This window comes from Oncorhynchus mykiss, chromosome 5, assembly GCF_057628025.1.
Source record: "Oncorhynchus mykiss isolate SJ-2025 chromosome 5, ASM5762802v1, whole genome shotgun sequence".
Taxonomy (NCBI): Eukaryota; Metazoa; Chordata; class Actinopteri; order Salmoniformes; family Salmonidae; genus Oncorhynchus; species Oncorhynchus mykiss.
The window spans coordinates 12547660-12563770 of record NC_143026.1 but is presented as its reverse complement, the minus strand read 5'-3'; the positions used below and the strand labels follow the sequence as shown (position 1 = coordinate 12563770).

Genomic DNA, 16111 nt, shown 5'->3' with positions numbered 1-16111 from the left:
TAGCTATAGCAGCACAAGTAAACAAATGCATGCTGGGCCAGGCATGCTCTGAGCTCGTGAAGTGGGCGCTACTGGAGAGAAGTTGGAGTGGCCAATAAGGCTGACGCTCCAGCCTCTGGGAATCTCGCGCCAGTCAAATTTGGCACACTCCACTGACACTCTGGTGGAGGCAAATTGATTAAGGCCAGAGACTTTTCGCTGCTATAGACAGTAGAGCGTCAGTAAAGTGCCTTTTCACATTGTGGGCACAGGGACGATTACATCAGCCTAGTCGTCACACTGTCTTATTGGATCGCTCATTTTATTGCCCCCAGGTGAGGGATTTCGATTTAAAAAGTAGCTAAAAAATACAAATACAAAAAAACTAAATGGGAGCAATGACTCACTCAACAGGAAATGTGGATTTTAAAAGTGAACAGGGGACTAATAAGCGCAACACAGGAGTCCAGAACAACACAGGAGCCACTGTGTTCGGTTTCCTGTAAATCGGTTCTAATGGTCTTCATGGGAGTTAATACAGCACTTAGTCACCTGCAGTCAACAAGAAGTAATTATGACATTGCATTGAGATTGTTCATCTATGGCTCAATGTTCATCTATGGCTCAATGGACCCTATGAAACAAGTGAAAAACTATGAAATGGAGCCCACACTGTGCCATGGTACAGTTATGGGATGGAGCCAAAATGGCCTCCGGTTGGGCGACGTCTCTGGTTACTCACCGTGCGAACATGGCCGCAGATCATCAGGCCCACATTCTTGGTGAAAGCGTGGACCAGGTGGAGCAGAGCCGGACGCGAGTTGGGGTAGCCCGTCATCACTAAGCACTGAGGTCTGTTATAAAACAAGATCAAAACGGAGTTAGCATTTAGTTAACATCCATGCTAACAGTAAGTGGTGCACAAATTAACACAAAGACCTAACCCAGGAGTAGTAAATCGTCCCTCCGGAGAGCAACTGGCTTTTGGTTCCAAGCCTTTGCTCCAACACTGATTCTACATGTTTTGAGGAGCAGCGGATCAGGCGTGCTAGAGCAGCGCCGAGACAAAAGCAAGCAGCCAGTAGCTCTCTAGGTGGGTTGACCAACAGCCACCGCTGCCGTAACCCTTTTGACGGTTTTTTGTTTGTTGCTAGGTCACATGCACATAGTACTTAATGCGTCATCTCACACCGTGTCTTCTCATGACCTTAAGAAAAGACGTCGTCATATCCTCGATGAGGAATGAAAACAGACCGAGAGCTCCAGAGTAGCGCACATCAAAGCAAATATGTTAAGCACATGGGATTAGGGGAGCCAGGAAGGGGGGAGAAAAGGCCAGGAGTAACATGTTTGATTGCTGACGACAATGTCCTCCCCAATCCATTGGAACACTTCCAGGACAAACGGGGCAGTCCGAACAGCGTCCATAGCGCCTCCTACAGTCCATGTGAGAGCGATTGAACAATAAAGCACAAGGTTGTTGTGTTGTGGCTCGGACAACGTTGACACAACGATTGCATCGTTTTCTTAAAATTCATCTGGTTTAGCTCTACTGAAGCACTTTTCCTATATCAGTTTCTGAACGAGACCCACTGACCCACCCAACTCCAGGTAAGTTTAATCAAGCATCACTAGAATGATAGTACTAAAGCATCACACATCTAGTTAGCTAGATAAAAAGGCTCAATAAACGTGGAATCATTCTAACAGAGGCCACTGCACAGTAGACCATAGTTGAGAAACGCAGTTCTATACCAATATCCTAATCCCCATGCTCTCTACCGTGGCCTGATAATGACCGATGCTAGGTTTCAGAGAATAGATGGTTTAGTCTAGCTCCTTTGTCCTGAAAATAGATGGTTTAGTTTAGCTCCTTTGTCCTGAGGCGAGGGAGTGTGAAGGATGCCAATCATATGCCATTGTTGTCCCAGGTGTGCAGTTACACAACCCTCTCCAGGGGAGAGGCCGTGCCGAGACCAAGAGAGGGCTCTGGCTGCAGCCTGACTCGACAAACAGCAGTTTCCTCCCCCGCTACCCCGTCTGCAGCCTGAGCCTACTGCAGCCTGAGCCTACTGCAGCCTTATCTGATCTATAAGACACAGTGAGCATGCGTTAGGGACGACTCGCCGAGCAGCATCGAACGGTAATTAAGTGAAGGAGTCGTCGTTAATCAAATTTGCCAATCAGATACTTTTAGAACTAACAGGGCAACAGCCTTTATGACAATGTGAATGATAGAGATTTCCTGAATACGATACATTTTACCCAGTAAATATTTAACAAGTAACATAATGAAATTTAAACACCGGGACGGACGCTGGTGGTGAAAATTAGGTGGTTTAGTGACTTAAAGAACCTAGCCTTTTGGGCTCACGAGTGAAGCAACGGTCTAAGACACTGCATCTCAGTACAACAGGTGTCACTGCAGTCCCTGGTTCGAATCCAGGCTGTATCACATCAGGCCGTGATTGGGAGTCCCATATGGCGGCGCACAATTGGCCCAGCGTTGTCCATGTTTGGCCAGGTTAGACCGTCATTGTAAATAAGTTCTTAACTGACTTGCCTAGTTAAATAAAGGTTAGATAAATACGGACGAGCGCATTTTGAAGACGAGACTTACTTTTCCGTTGGTCTAAGAAGTGAAAGTGTGTGTATATGGGAGTGGGTTCTGTACAGTACCTGAAGTTCTTGATGTGGTCCTCAACACTGCTGAGATGCAGACTGTGGGTCAGGGCCTGGTGGTATGTCAGAGCCTGAGTGGAAGAGCCCCAGTTCACATCTGGAAGACAGGACAAACAGTCACATTCTGGAGTCAGGACCCTGTATGGGTGGCCATTAAGACGGTCAGGCCACTGGAGCAACTTCCATGCAGTGTGGGACTCAGTAGGGATGCTGTGTACGTGTGTGTAGAGCTGTGACTCACCGTGTGAGTGTGTGTGTAAATCTGTGATGGAGAGCATTTGTGTATTAGAGATGCGTGTCAAATTGAGTGTGTGAAGCCATGTGTGTATTTGTGGGTTCATACAAAGCCTCTCTGTAGATGTCTATATTGGTGTCTGGTGCTCTGTTGGGGTTTCTAGCGCAGGTCAGGTGTGTTTACCCAGAGGTCCCATATGGGGCCTTCCTATCATCTGGGGACCCAGATAGCCATCTGACCCCTGTGGGGACCTCCACAGCCAGGCCAGAGAGGCTGAGCACCAACACAGGCGAGGGCATGTAACAGCATGTAGCTGGTCCCCCACCTGCTGCACCCTCCCACCTCTAGACATTTCAAAAAGGCCCCCATTTAATGTCACACTGCCTTGCGTGGGCGGGTAGCTTAACAGAACGAGCCAGCCCTTTGGCAAATCACCATAGAAACACCGGAGGGAAAGTCTCTTCATGTACTAGATAACGTCATAGAAGGAACAAAAAGTTGTTCAGAAATCCATATGCTAATTAACAGACAATCAAAGTTTCCCACTAAAATGTTTGTGAAAATATTTTCTAACCTGCAAATGGAGCCACAAGCCACTCTTAATGCAATATCATATTGTGAAAAGCCAGTTCACTTCAGTTGAATTCAGACAGTTTCCACAACCCTGCGTTTTGCTATAAATACATTTAAACCGTGTTGGCCTGGGCTGCACTGCAGCAGAGGGTGCATAACAAACACCTCATTGTGATGCAAATGCTTACCACTTCACCAAAATACATATGTGCATCAGCAATAAAATAACTTGAAATATCAATACTGGGACCTGATTCACATTCTGTGTTCAAAGCATCTTTGGGCATCAAGGGACGGACTTCCAGTGCACTGTGCTAATGTGGCTGACAGAGGCTGACATTTCAGTGGAATCAAAAGAACTAGGCAATTATTTACGTTAAGTGGTGAAAGCGTAATTTTCATCGATTGACCTTCAATAGGACCTCTTTTGGGAAATGTTTTTTTGTAGGCTAATTTATGAAAAGATTCTGCTATAACTTGTAAAGTAAAATAACCGATAATCCAGGATAACCATAATCCACATCAAGTTTCACAATGAGCACCTATCTTGGCAAAATAACACTAGTTGATGTTGAGGCAATCCAAGATGGCCGACTTGGCCTGTTGACAAGTCACTCACCGGGCTTCTTGTAGCTCACGTAGATGTAGAGGCCCATGACAATGACGTTGGTCATCAAGGCTGCCCACCAGTTGATGACGAACATGACCACGCAGCACAGCACGGCTCCGGCCAGGGACACCCACATGTTGTAGTACTTGAAGCTGGGGCGCCATCCTATGGTTCAGCGAAACGTTAGGTGGACTCCCTTAGAAGAACCCTCATAACATGCATTTGGGGGGCCAGCCATACCAAGGGGTGACAGCATATGACATTTGTCCTTCTTGTAAAAGACAGAGGGGCTGGAATGGGTTATATAACCAAATTTAAGGAAGAAAATGTGAACTTGAACAGAGGTAGAATCCAAAAGGTTAGATCAAATCTGCCCCTCATGTCTATGAAGAACCAGTGACTATGGCGAGCCGCTTACCATAGCTGAAAGCTCTTGTTAATTTACGACTTGCATTACGTTATCACATACATGGTTTTAGTGAAATTACTGAATCATTAAAAAAAACAATGGGAGGCGGCTTAATATGGCAATGTCACTGAATGAATAAGAGCATGGATATGCACTTGGATTAAAAATGGAGTTAAAAATCAGAGTTAGCAACTAGTTAGAACATTGTAAGAGAATGTTACATCCACAGCTACTGGATACCCATTTATTGGGTACTAGAGACACTAGACCAGTGGGAGTTTAGTAAACTGGAACAATGGGGCACAGTTTGACTGTGTGCACGGTTACACAATGACAAGAACTACAAAAAAAAACACAGGACCTAAAGGGTACATTGTTTGTGACGTCATTCTCTGCCACATTACTGTTTTTACACACAGTCATGGGAGAGAGACAATGGGCTAGAGCCAGAAAAGAAGGCGTTAGACATTGCCAGTTTGAGAGTTTCCAGAGGTGAGAAGCCAAGTGTCTATGGCCTTGCCTTTGGTGAGTCATGTTCCCTTTAAGTCTGTGTAATTGAATGGTCTGTGCAGACAATGTCAGAATTAGATATCAACTCTACCTTCTGTTCTCCTAGGGTTTTTTGGTATTAAGGGAAAAACAAACGTCACTTTATACAACGACTGCTGAACGATACAACAGGTTAAAAATATCACATTGAAAATGGTTAATCTGTTTCTTCCATCTTCCATGATTTCGACTAGGCATTAAAAAAAACAAAAAAAAGTCAATCTAAGCAGAGATCTTGATTTCTTGACACCGTTAGACTGACAGTTGAAACTGAGTGGACAGCTTCCATCTTTGATCAACCGAGTGATAATTAATGACACTGTCCCATTATGCCCAAGCTAGCTTCAGTACTAAACCCCATCCTCTGATTTGTGTCTGTCAAACCTCCAGGGTCAAATCCAAAATAGAGAATGTGTTACATTGAATAATAAAGAGCAGCAAGCTGCTTTTCAGCAGTATTGTTTTCAGCCAAGTACAGTATCAATTGCATAATATTGCTTGTGTATTATGAGTAATTGAGACATTCCCATTTATTCCAAACTACTTTCCTAAGATAAAGATCACAGTAGCTGTTATTTAATAAAACAACTCGCCGGATATGAAAATGTTCAGATAGCTTAAGTAATGACATGCCGGAGTTATTTGGGAATGCCAGATTGATAAGACTCTATGCAACACATACCACTGGTGCCATGCATATTAAACAAGTCCTATTCACTGAGAATCAGAGTTAGGACTGCCCCATCTCCCTCCACAATGTCAAGAGTCTGCCTTCAAGATGATTTGTCAGTTCCTATACAGGCCGTCATAGAATGGCTGTGCCTAGCTTCTAGGAAGACCGTCCATGCAGTGCTGTGTAAGTGTAAACAAATGTTATTTGTAATTCTATAGTTGACATCTGTTTAAAAGGTATTCCTGGATGAGCCATTAAAAGTGAACATAACAACAACAACAAAAAACACTCCACTGGGTATGATGTCTTCGCCATGTGGCTAGCCTCTACAGTAAATGGAACGACAACTTGAGCCACCATTGCATGACTGCATTGAAGTGGTTTAAAGGGAAGACTATTGTATGCCTTGTACTGGAAGTAATTAGTGTGGAAGTCCTATCATTTCCTATTAAATCAAGTATTTAAGCCAGAAGGACTTGTGACCAATGACTTAAGTTAAGACTCATGACTTTACTCTTAAAGAGGAAATCAGCAGTTGAAATGTTTAAAGCGTTCTTCCCACCCGTTTCGGTAAAAAGCTGTCCAAAAACTGCAGATTGCCCCTTTAACTAGCAAATCTAGGAGGTTTCTTCAGCAATGTACCATATTTGTATTTGTGGCTATAGTCAGGACCTTTGTGGCAGTTTTTTTGTCGTATTAAACTTCCGGTCTTCCTGCATATATAACTTTTCCTCAGGAAATGAGGCCTTACCTGGCGAGTGGGCCAGAGAGGCCTTACCTGGCGAGTGGGCCAGAGAGGCCTTACCTGGCGAGTGGGCCAGAGAGGCCTTACCTGGCGAGTGGGCCAGAGAGGCCTTACCTGGCGAGTGGGCCAGAGAGGCCTTACCTGGCGAGTTGGCCAGAGAGGCGTGGAACACAGAGAAGTTGATGAGAGCATAGGAGGCCAGGAAGAAGTTAGAGATGATGGGAGCGATAACGTTCAACTGGGCTAAAATGAAACAAAAACATGGCTGTTTAGATTAACACTTTGTATATGTTCATTGGCAACTGTCCATAGACATTCAATTGTGCTCTTTAGGTAATTGGCTGTCCCAAACAGGACAGAACTATACTGTACTATACTAATGTCACACTACAGACACATTCCTGACACACTACAGAATTTCGTATTGTGAATAACAGTGTTGTCATTCGATGCAGAAACCTGGATAGCGTACTACGTACCAATAAGGATGAAGGCTAGAGCGATGCAAAACGTGAGAATGTAGCCGCGGAGGGGCTCGTTGTTCTTGCCGTAGCCCTTGGCAAACATCTCCAGGCCAGGGTAGATGTTGTCTTTGCATAAAGCCTGGAGAAGGAACAAAATCATTGGAATTGGACACTGCTATACTAATCAGCGGATAGGACCCTAGATGACGAAGGAACATTGGGATACGAGATCACAATCTTGCCTTTTATCTGTGTCTATGGGACCGTAACTAACATGACAATGTTAGTATTTAATACAGTATGGATGGTATAAGCATAAACTGACTAGCAGGGACAGAGGAGGGAAGTGGTATCTGGGGAGGGTAGTCTAGGGACTCACCTGGAATACTTTGGGGGCGCTGACCAGAGACGCCAGGGCAGAGGACAGAGTGGCGGAGAAGATCCCAGCGGTGATGATGGGTCCGAAACCAGACACGATGCTCATGACCTGAAGAAAAAACATGTAAAAGGTTAGATGTAAGGATTGGAGAGAAGGAGGAGTGCCTAAATTGGAGTTTATATAGTTGTGGTGGAAACATGTTTTGTCTGAATGCAGCTGTATTGGCCCTCTGGGAATAATTACACTTGGTTAAGCTTCCATAGTGTCCTTAGGTTCTCATTCTCAGAGTAAAAAACTCTAAACACTACTCAACTGTGATATTGCTACAAAATGGCTAGCGTTCTAGGTGGGAAACGGCACACAGACATACCTGGAAGTCGTTCTGGAGTCCATATCTGCAGTTGTACAGGCCGTCGTCACTCTTGCAGGAGGAGAAGTCGTAGCCGAACTTGCAGGCGGCGTCGGTGCAGTTAGCCATGATCTGTGCGCTGCGTGTGTCATTGTCGTTTCCTGTTGCGTCTCTCACGATGCATGAGCCTTTAATGAAAAATACAAAATGTCAAACTTTGTCTTTGTTATATTTATTTGGTCTTGTTAGGGGCGAATACCACATACCAGTAGAAATTGCAACACCCAGGTAGACAATACCGGTGATAAGAATGGCCAAGAGTGTTCCTCTTGGGATGGCCAGTTGTGGGTCCTGTGTATATAAATAAATGCTTAGTCTCCAACATAGATTTCATATCAAGTCACACACACACACACACACACAGCGTTTAAATCAAGACAATATAGGAGTTCCATTGACTGTATATGAATTGAGGTTAGTCTTTTGCTTGTTTGTGATGTCTTTTTAAATGACGTGGGGGTCTTACAGAAAGGTCTCCTGAGATGTTGGCACCGGCCAGAATGCCAGTGGCTGCAGGGAAGAATATGGCAAAGACTGAGAAAAACGATTCTGTGCCCCGGAAGTCCGGACCCATGTTCTCCATCATAATCCCACCTTAGAGCGAGGGGTGAGAGGGGGGGGGGGGGGGGGTTAAGCAAAACTGAGAATGCTGACAAAGCAAGCAGTGTGTATGTTAGGACAGTCAGACTCAATCTCAGAGCTGGGAATCGGGCTGCAAAGTCAATTTCAAATAATCTAATTGGTTTGATTTTGTGATTTCAGCAAAAACATCTCTGGCACAATTTTAGCCAGTGCTCATGACTTCAGAATCATTATAGGTCCACAATCCAACCGCCGCTAGAGTGTCAATCTAATGGTCTTTGACAGTCTTCTATTTTGTTTGACAGTCATGTCAGTTTGTGTTGTGTAAAGGGAGAACCAAAGGCGTCGTACTGTCGTAGCCGAAGAAGCCCTGCGACTCCTTGGACTGGAGGGGGATGAAGGAGCCAATAAAGTAGTTAAAGATGGCCGTGATCAGAACAACCAGCAGGAAAATCTGAGCCTGTGGACAGAATGAACATATGGACAGGTTAACTCGACTTTCACCACACCTCCCAACTCCAACTAGCACTAGTCACATGCATTAAATCTAGCCAACTGCACAGCGCACATCAATGTCTGCATTCACTCAGTCTGGAAGGAATTCCACCAACTTGAGGCTCAACATCAGAGACAAGTTGTAGTTCAATATCACCTTAAGTTCTAGATAGTCGTAGTTTGAGAGCTCTATTCAATCAAACATAGTTGTATGTTATCTTACCTTGGCCTCCCATTCCATTCCTGCCACGGAGATACCCAGGAGAAGGATGACTGTGATGGTTCCGACGATTCGGATGTCATTGATTTCATCAGTCATGATGCAGTCCACGCTCTGTGAGAAATTACAGGAGAATATCAACTTCACTGTCAGGCCAAGAGGTAGGAGAAATCCTCTCAAATTCATCCCTGGCTTTCCGCTGTTCAGATACTTTGTGATAATGACCATTTGAAAAAGCCTTGCAAATATTTTGCTAAAGTTATTTTCAACAGCTTTACAATTTAATACTTAACTCAAAATAGAATGTACAATGCAACATACAGTAATGCTAAGAGTGTGCAAAGCTGTCATCAAGGCAAAGGGTGGCTACTTTGAAGAATTTCAAATATATTTTTTATTTGTTTTACACTTTTTTGGTTACTACATGATTCCATGTGTTACTTCATAGTTTTGATGTCTTCACTATTATTCTACTATGTAGAAAATAGTAAAAATAAAGAAAAACTCTTGAATAAGTAGGTGTGTCCAAACTTTTGACTGGTACTGTACATTTAGCAACCACTTTTAGAAAGGCCCAAAACATCGGACCTCATTTTACTATAGAGCACTACTAAAACACAAAACAAATTGAAGTCTGATGAACAGAGAACATTAAACTCGAATGCCAATGGCATGCTTCAATCAGCAACGCGCAAAACAACTACCCTCGTCTGTGACTAAGGAGTGACCAATAGGCCATGATTGTACCGCGCCAATCCTTGGTTAAAATACTTGAAAGACCTCGGAAGGAGAAGACTCATTATTATGAATTTTGCATGAGCCATCCCTTAAAAATAGCGTGGGTTTTCAGTCCTCCATGCAAACAGCCCAAGAATAAAACATTGAAAAACATCATGAGAACCAAAGGCCAATTAGATTAGGCTTATTGCAGATGTTGAAACAATGTTCCAAACGGTAGGCTCGGTCAACATGGACTAAATGAATCAGCAAAACCTTCTGAGAAAAAGCAATTAAAAAATGCCTAAAAGAAAGTATTGAAAGAAACGTAACTGTCGATGACGACATGGGGAAAGATTCAGTGACTTACCGCAAGGAGCTCCACGACGGTTTCGGCAAAGCCCACCACGTACATGGCGACGGCCACAGCGTTGGCAAAGGCGAAGATCAAACCGATGGAGCCGCCAAACTCTGGGCCCAAACTTCTTGATATCAAATAGTACGCCCCTCCTGACAAACAGACAGAAAGATGGACAGACAGTTGGCCAGATGGACATAGCATTTAAAACTGGGTTTCATTTAATGTCTCTCATAAAAAGGTTAAACACAAATCGTTTAATCAAATAACTGTCATATGTAGGCTAGCCTACTGCATTTTCCTACATCAGTCAAACCTTCGCTGCAGTGCAGCACACTCCTCTCAACGACACGCTTAAACCAACATACCAGCTCAAATGAGAGTGGAGATGGTAGAGTAGCTCCAAGATGGGAGATTAAATGTGTCAATTCATTTTGCTGCCAGATGAGTTCGTAGTGCGACAGGCTGAGTAGTGTTCCTCGTTGAGCTCTCTTTATGCCATGTCTCTGCTGACAGCTTTGGAGAGCACTTCAGGTGCTCCTACATACACGAGTGGCAGGAACCAAAACAACTAATCTCTGAGGGCATGAGCAGGTAGAGAAATTCATGTGGGATCATGCTTGATTTTTTTGCTGGCTCTCTTCGTTCCACTTAAATCAAGTACACTCGAGCATCAAAGTCAAATTGCAAAACCATTTTCCAGAGAGCACATTTTGATTTGCCCTTTTGAAAGGGGCATTTTGATATTGAGAGACCATTTGGAGGGAGATGTGGGAATAACTGGAATACTTGGAAAGATTAGTTTGGATGGGATTAGAAACCTACACGGTGCTGTGATTAGGAGTATTACAGTAAACCCTACGAAAGGCATGTGATTTCAATCTACTCTTGACACTCAGTTCACTGCATCACAGTGCACCAACTTCACCCTGCTAAAGCAGGTGCAGTAGCAGCAGGGGGGACGTTCATGTTTGAACACGTTACAGATATTACCAAGGGGGAAAAAAGGTTTTAGCATTCCACCCAAGGGTAATGGATTAGCCTACTTCGAAAGAAATCAATTCAGAGGAGGAGCTGATGGTTACTGTGCTGTTCTAAACAAAAACGGCCACTATATGGAGCCTCCCTAGCTGCCTGATGCCATAGACAATCGGGCAGTGGTAGACGTGAAATCTTATGAGAATGAATCGAATACGCGGTCTCCAGGAGGAATACCCCGCTGAAAACACCAATATCCTTTACTACGATATAGTTTCCTCACTAGGATATTTTAAACAAAATGGAATCTTTGGTTTTCCCTTGCCCTCACAGAGACAGCATCCTAATATCCATTTCAGACCTCCCTGCCAGCTCTCAGTGACTTGAGGGAGAACCACTGATTTAGAAACACACTATTGAATTTCCCCTCATGCTGCGAAAACTAGGAGCAATGTGCGGCCAGTGTTCCCCCCCCCCCATCCTTTCATTCCACTCCAAATGAACCAGGGCACATCTCTTTGAGGTCCTAAGAGAATACATCTTTAGTTCCGTGGATGAGGGAAGTAAACGATAGCCAGGTCCAGCTGGTAAAAATCACACCTGTAGAGGACACCTAATTCCATATCCAAACGCAGGAGGCTAAGCAAATGTCATGTGAGCCGGCCACTGCTCTGCAGGTTGCATATTTGAATTGATTCCAGAGAGGAGTTCAATGTTAAGTTTATGGGTAGCGTGGGAACCCCCAGCCCAATTTATCCAAACATGCCAAAAAAAGGGAACAAAACAGTACTGTAAATCAGCATAATGCCACCTTGAGCAACTCTCATCAGTCAATTATTTTGAGAGATGAGGGTAGAATTAGAATTGCAAACCTGAGCACTGAGCAGATTGTTGGCGAGCCCTCTCTTGAATGAATATAAATTGAGCTGCAGTATTAATCTATTGGCGAGAGTCTCATTTCTATGCACCAGTGGCTAGTCGAATGTTCAGAAGAGCAGAGGTCAGACAGAGCTGGTAAAAACACTAAACTGTCTGGACTGTAATAGCAACAATGACAGTCTTATAGTCCTGGTTTCTAACAACATGCCCTTGAGCTTTTTGATAAAGAGTTTGTGTTTTTTGTTATGAGTCCATAACATTATTATGTCTAAGGGCTCTCTGTTCAAGACAGAACCAACAACAGCTATCAAATGTTTGCTTTGAAGATTAAAGGCAACAACACACCTGCAGCCATCGACACCTGAAGAGCTACTGAGTCACCGGAGATGATCAAAGAAAGACTTGTGGCCATTAGCAACAGACATTAATTAGGTCTACGCTGATGAACATTGGCCAGGTGGGGTGGGAGAGGCAGAATAACGGTGTGGTGCCCTTCCCATGACCTCCCAATCAGCCCACTGATGAACGCTTGGTGATCTCCGATTACACTAGGCAACACCGGGCCAGAACGTTCCATACTCCCAATTAAAGCCACACAACGTTTTCTTTATCCTCTGTTAATGGTTTCTCATCAAAGTGAGGAATTCACATGTAGTGGGCTTGGAAAAGAAAAACTGTTTCTGTACTTATTTACATTTGACGCATGCTCTGACACACTCCGGTAGATGTGCATAACTTGACTGGAGGACTATGTTATGATTGGACGAGAGAAGTGATTTGCATCAGAATTCTAGCGAAAGAGAAATCAGCGAGTGATCAGGCAAGTCATTATTAAAGCTGGCAAAGGCACTCAGTCAGGCTCCTGTTGTTTGCAATATCCTGACCTTCCTCAAGGTAAAGAGATTAGAGAGTGGAGGCGATGGCATATCTAGGGCCCGGGGAAGGAGGGAGTTAATTAAAACCCAATGGTTTTGGATGTTAAGGAAAATGTACAGTGAAGTTGTCCTTGACTTCCGAGGGGGAGAAATTTGAGCTGATAATTAAAGAGAGAAAATCAGCTTCCTCATAGAAGGAAAAAAATACCTCCGATAAGGGATGTAACAAATTGAAGGAAAACAACAACTTCTGGACTTCCCTTCACAACTATTACCAGCTATGAAAATGGACAAATACTAACCAAATCACCTATATGTTGTCTTGACTAAAGCATGTGCTAATGATGCAGAGGCACACTCGCACGCCACTAGTCGTAGTTGTTCGGCTCTTTATTTTGATTTATTTGACCCTTATTTTACCAGGTAAATTGACTGAGAACACATTCTCATTTACAGCAACAACCTGGGGAATAGTTACAGGGGAGAGGGGAGATGATTGAGCCAATTGTAAACTGGGGATGATTAGGTGACCGTGATGGTATGAGGGACAGATTGGGAATTTTGCCAGGACACCAGGGTTAACACCCCTACTCTTACAATAAGCGCCATGGGATCTTTAGTGACCACAGAGTCAGGACACCTGTTTAACGTCTCATCCGAAAGAAGGCACCCTACACAGGGCAATGTCCCCAATCCCTGCCCTGGGGCATTGGGATATTTTTTTAGACCAAAGGAAAGAGTGCCTCCTACACCACTTCCAGCAGCATCTGGTCTCCCATCTAGGGAGCAACCAGGACCAACCCTGCCTAGCTTCAGAAGCAAGCCAGCAGTGGGATGCAGGGTGGTATGCTGCTGGCTAAACCTCACAGCTGTTTCAGGTGGACATTTAGCTGAGGTAAGATACATAGCCCAGCTCAACTCACCCCAGGGCACCCGGACTATACCTGGATGAAACCCTGACTGCATCCTGAAGCCAGATTGAGTTATACTTGCCTGCACTGCAATGACTATACCTGGAGTGTCAGATTTATTACACCATCAGAGAACGAGCCTTCAGTTACACAGATACTACAGACAACACTACATTTCATGATACATTAGCGATCCATGTTGATTTACTCATGCGTTTTATGGTTTCATAGAGGGATGAACATGGCAACTAACTCGTCTTATAGTAGAGATTAGGCTTGGAAGAACTGGGAGTCCTTGGGGGTTCTTTGGAAACACACTTTAAACATGCAAGTGTTCATACCTCCTCGTACAAAGCCGTTGGTCGCAATCGCTGAGGTCGAAAGGCCGGTGATGGTGGTCACAACTGTTGCCATGAGAACGATCACACAGGAGAGAACTGTGAAAGAAAATGGAGGTCATGGTTGATTTATAAAACAAATAAAAATATCAGCATTAACATTTCTACAAACTTCTAAGAGGCAAATAACTGCAATAATGAGCAGCCAATTATCTGCTTGTTGAGGCTTTCCCCTCTCTCGCTCTACCTCTCCTGACATTCACACATTCTGAGAAGACCTGTGAATAGTAGCGGCGCCGCTAGAAAAACAAGCTGGTGCGTGACAGTTGACTGCATATGTCACCGTGTGGCAACATTTCACATCTGGACGGTGAATGGTCGAGAGGTGAGGGGAGGAGGGATGGTCGGGAAGGTGGGGGTTTGGGGTGAGGTTGTGTGTGAATAAAACTATTTTTATTTATTTTTTATAAAAATTTAAAATAAAAAAGTAATTCACATAGACTCCCAAGCTCAACTCCAGGGTGTCTTACCAATTCCCGCCTGTCCCACGATCCATGACATGCGGATGAAGAGCATCACGCCCCAAATGTTCAACATGCAGCGCACCTGCACAGAGGAAGGGGTGGCAGTTAGGACGCATGACAAGTAACGTGAACACTTCACTCAGCAGAGAGGTTTCCAATAACCTGGTCTTGAAACATTGCCGGTGGGAATCCACTGATTAGATGTCCAAGACCTGGGCCCAGCTTTTCAAGTTATCGGATAGAATTAAATACATTGATATACAATTAAAAGAACGGGAGTACCATTCATGTCAATGATTTCTATGCATTTAACCCTATCCGATAGGCGAAATCCAGATAGATAGGTGTAACTTTTGAAAGACTCTGATGAGGATTCAATCAAGATTTGAACCGAATGTTAAAGGGCAAGATTCCAAACCTAGTGAAAGTAGCAGTTCCGCCTTGGCATCTACTTGTCTAGTCAAAATTGCTACAAGCACCAAGCTTGCAATTTAAGGTCAGAAGAACGGTTCAAACAGGGATTAAAGTCCTGATATAAATTGGAAAACTTTGGACAACAATGAAATACATGATATTAAAATGTTGATATCAGTGTATAAATGTTGGCTGCCCGACTAAGCCTGGCCAAGGCTGATGTAAGTAAAACATGTAATAATAACTAGCATATTCAAATCACTGTCAACCTCTAAGAACATTCATTAATATCTACCACAGTTTTATCCATTTCAAAGTGCATAAAAATCATTGACCAAGTAAACTTGGAGTCATGCAATAACATGGTGTGTGGTCCTCCCACTACTGCTCGGGAAAGCATGCAGTTCATTAGCCTACAGATTAAATACATTATGATGAACATCACAGGGTGGTGAAAGTGCATGGTGATGAGCTTGATGCTGCTTTCCAATAAATAATTGAGGGTCTAACTCCGGAGATGTGATGACTGATGCTCGTGGGTCTAACTCCAGAGACATGATGATCGATGCTCGAGGGTCTAACTCCGGAGACGTGATGAACGATGCTTGAGGGTCTAACTCCAGAGACGTGATGAACGATGCTTGAGGGTCTAACTCCGGAGACGTGATGATCGATGCTCGAGGGTCTAACTCCGGAGACGTGATGATCGATGCTTGACAAATAAAAATATCATATCCATAACAAACTCATCATGTAGACTAGCCACCCCAAGAGCCTAGCCGCACTGTATCTGCAAGCTGTTGGCTAGAGCACAGGGTGCCAAGACCAGAGTAGACACGTTTGATTCTTAACTCAGTCTGTGACAAAACTATCAGTAGAGTTGAAAATTGAGGATGTAGTTAAAAGCACTGTACATTTTGAAAACTATGCACTCTGTGACAAGTAGCTACAACAATGTTTCCACAAACTCGGTCCTGGGGACCACAGAAGTGCACGTTTTTTTTTCTTCCTCTAACACTACAAAGCCAATTAAAATAATCAACTAATCATCAAGTTTTAATTATTTGAAATCAGCTGAGCAAGGGCAACAACAAAAAAAACGAACGCACCCTT

At 43.9% G+C, this 16111-nt stretch overlaps 1 protein-coding gene across 2 annotated transcripts in view; it reads right to left on the bottom strand.

Annotated features, from left to right (window-relative positions):
* The window catches only part of slc12a2 (solute carrier family 12 member 2), an 85020-nt gene that overhangs the window by 24001 nt on the left and 44908 nt on the right, over positions 1-16111 (bottom strand). For both annotated transcript variants that reach the window (XM_036976792.2, XM_036976793.2), the window contains exons 3-16: positions 14591-14666; positions 14064-14159; positions 10092-10231; positions 9008-9118; positions 8641-8749; positions 8174-8301; positions 7914-7998; positions 7669-7835; positions 7299-7406; positions 6935-7058; positions 6597-6698; positions 4089-4244; positions 2659-2758; positions 722-833 (exon numbers count right to left, since the gene is read on the bottom strand). In XM_036976792.2, coding sequence (XP_036832687.1) covers positions 722-833; positions 2659-2758; positions 4089-4244; positions 6597-6698; positions 6935-7058; positions 7299-7406; positions 7669-7835; positions 7914-7998; positions 8174-8301; positions 8641-8749; positions 9008-9118; positions 10092-10231; positions 14064-14159; positions 14591-14666 — 1614 coding nt within the window. The remainder of the gene's footprint in view (positions 1-721; positions 834-2658; positions 2759-4088; positions 4245-6596; positions 6699-6934; positions 7059-7298; positions 7407-7668; positions 7836-7913; positions 7999-8173; positions 8302-8640; positions 8750-9007; positions 9119-10091; positions 10232-14063; positions 14160-14590; positions 14667-16111) is intronic.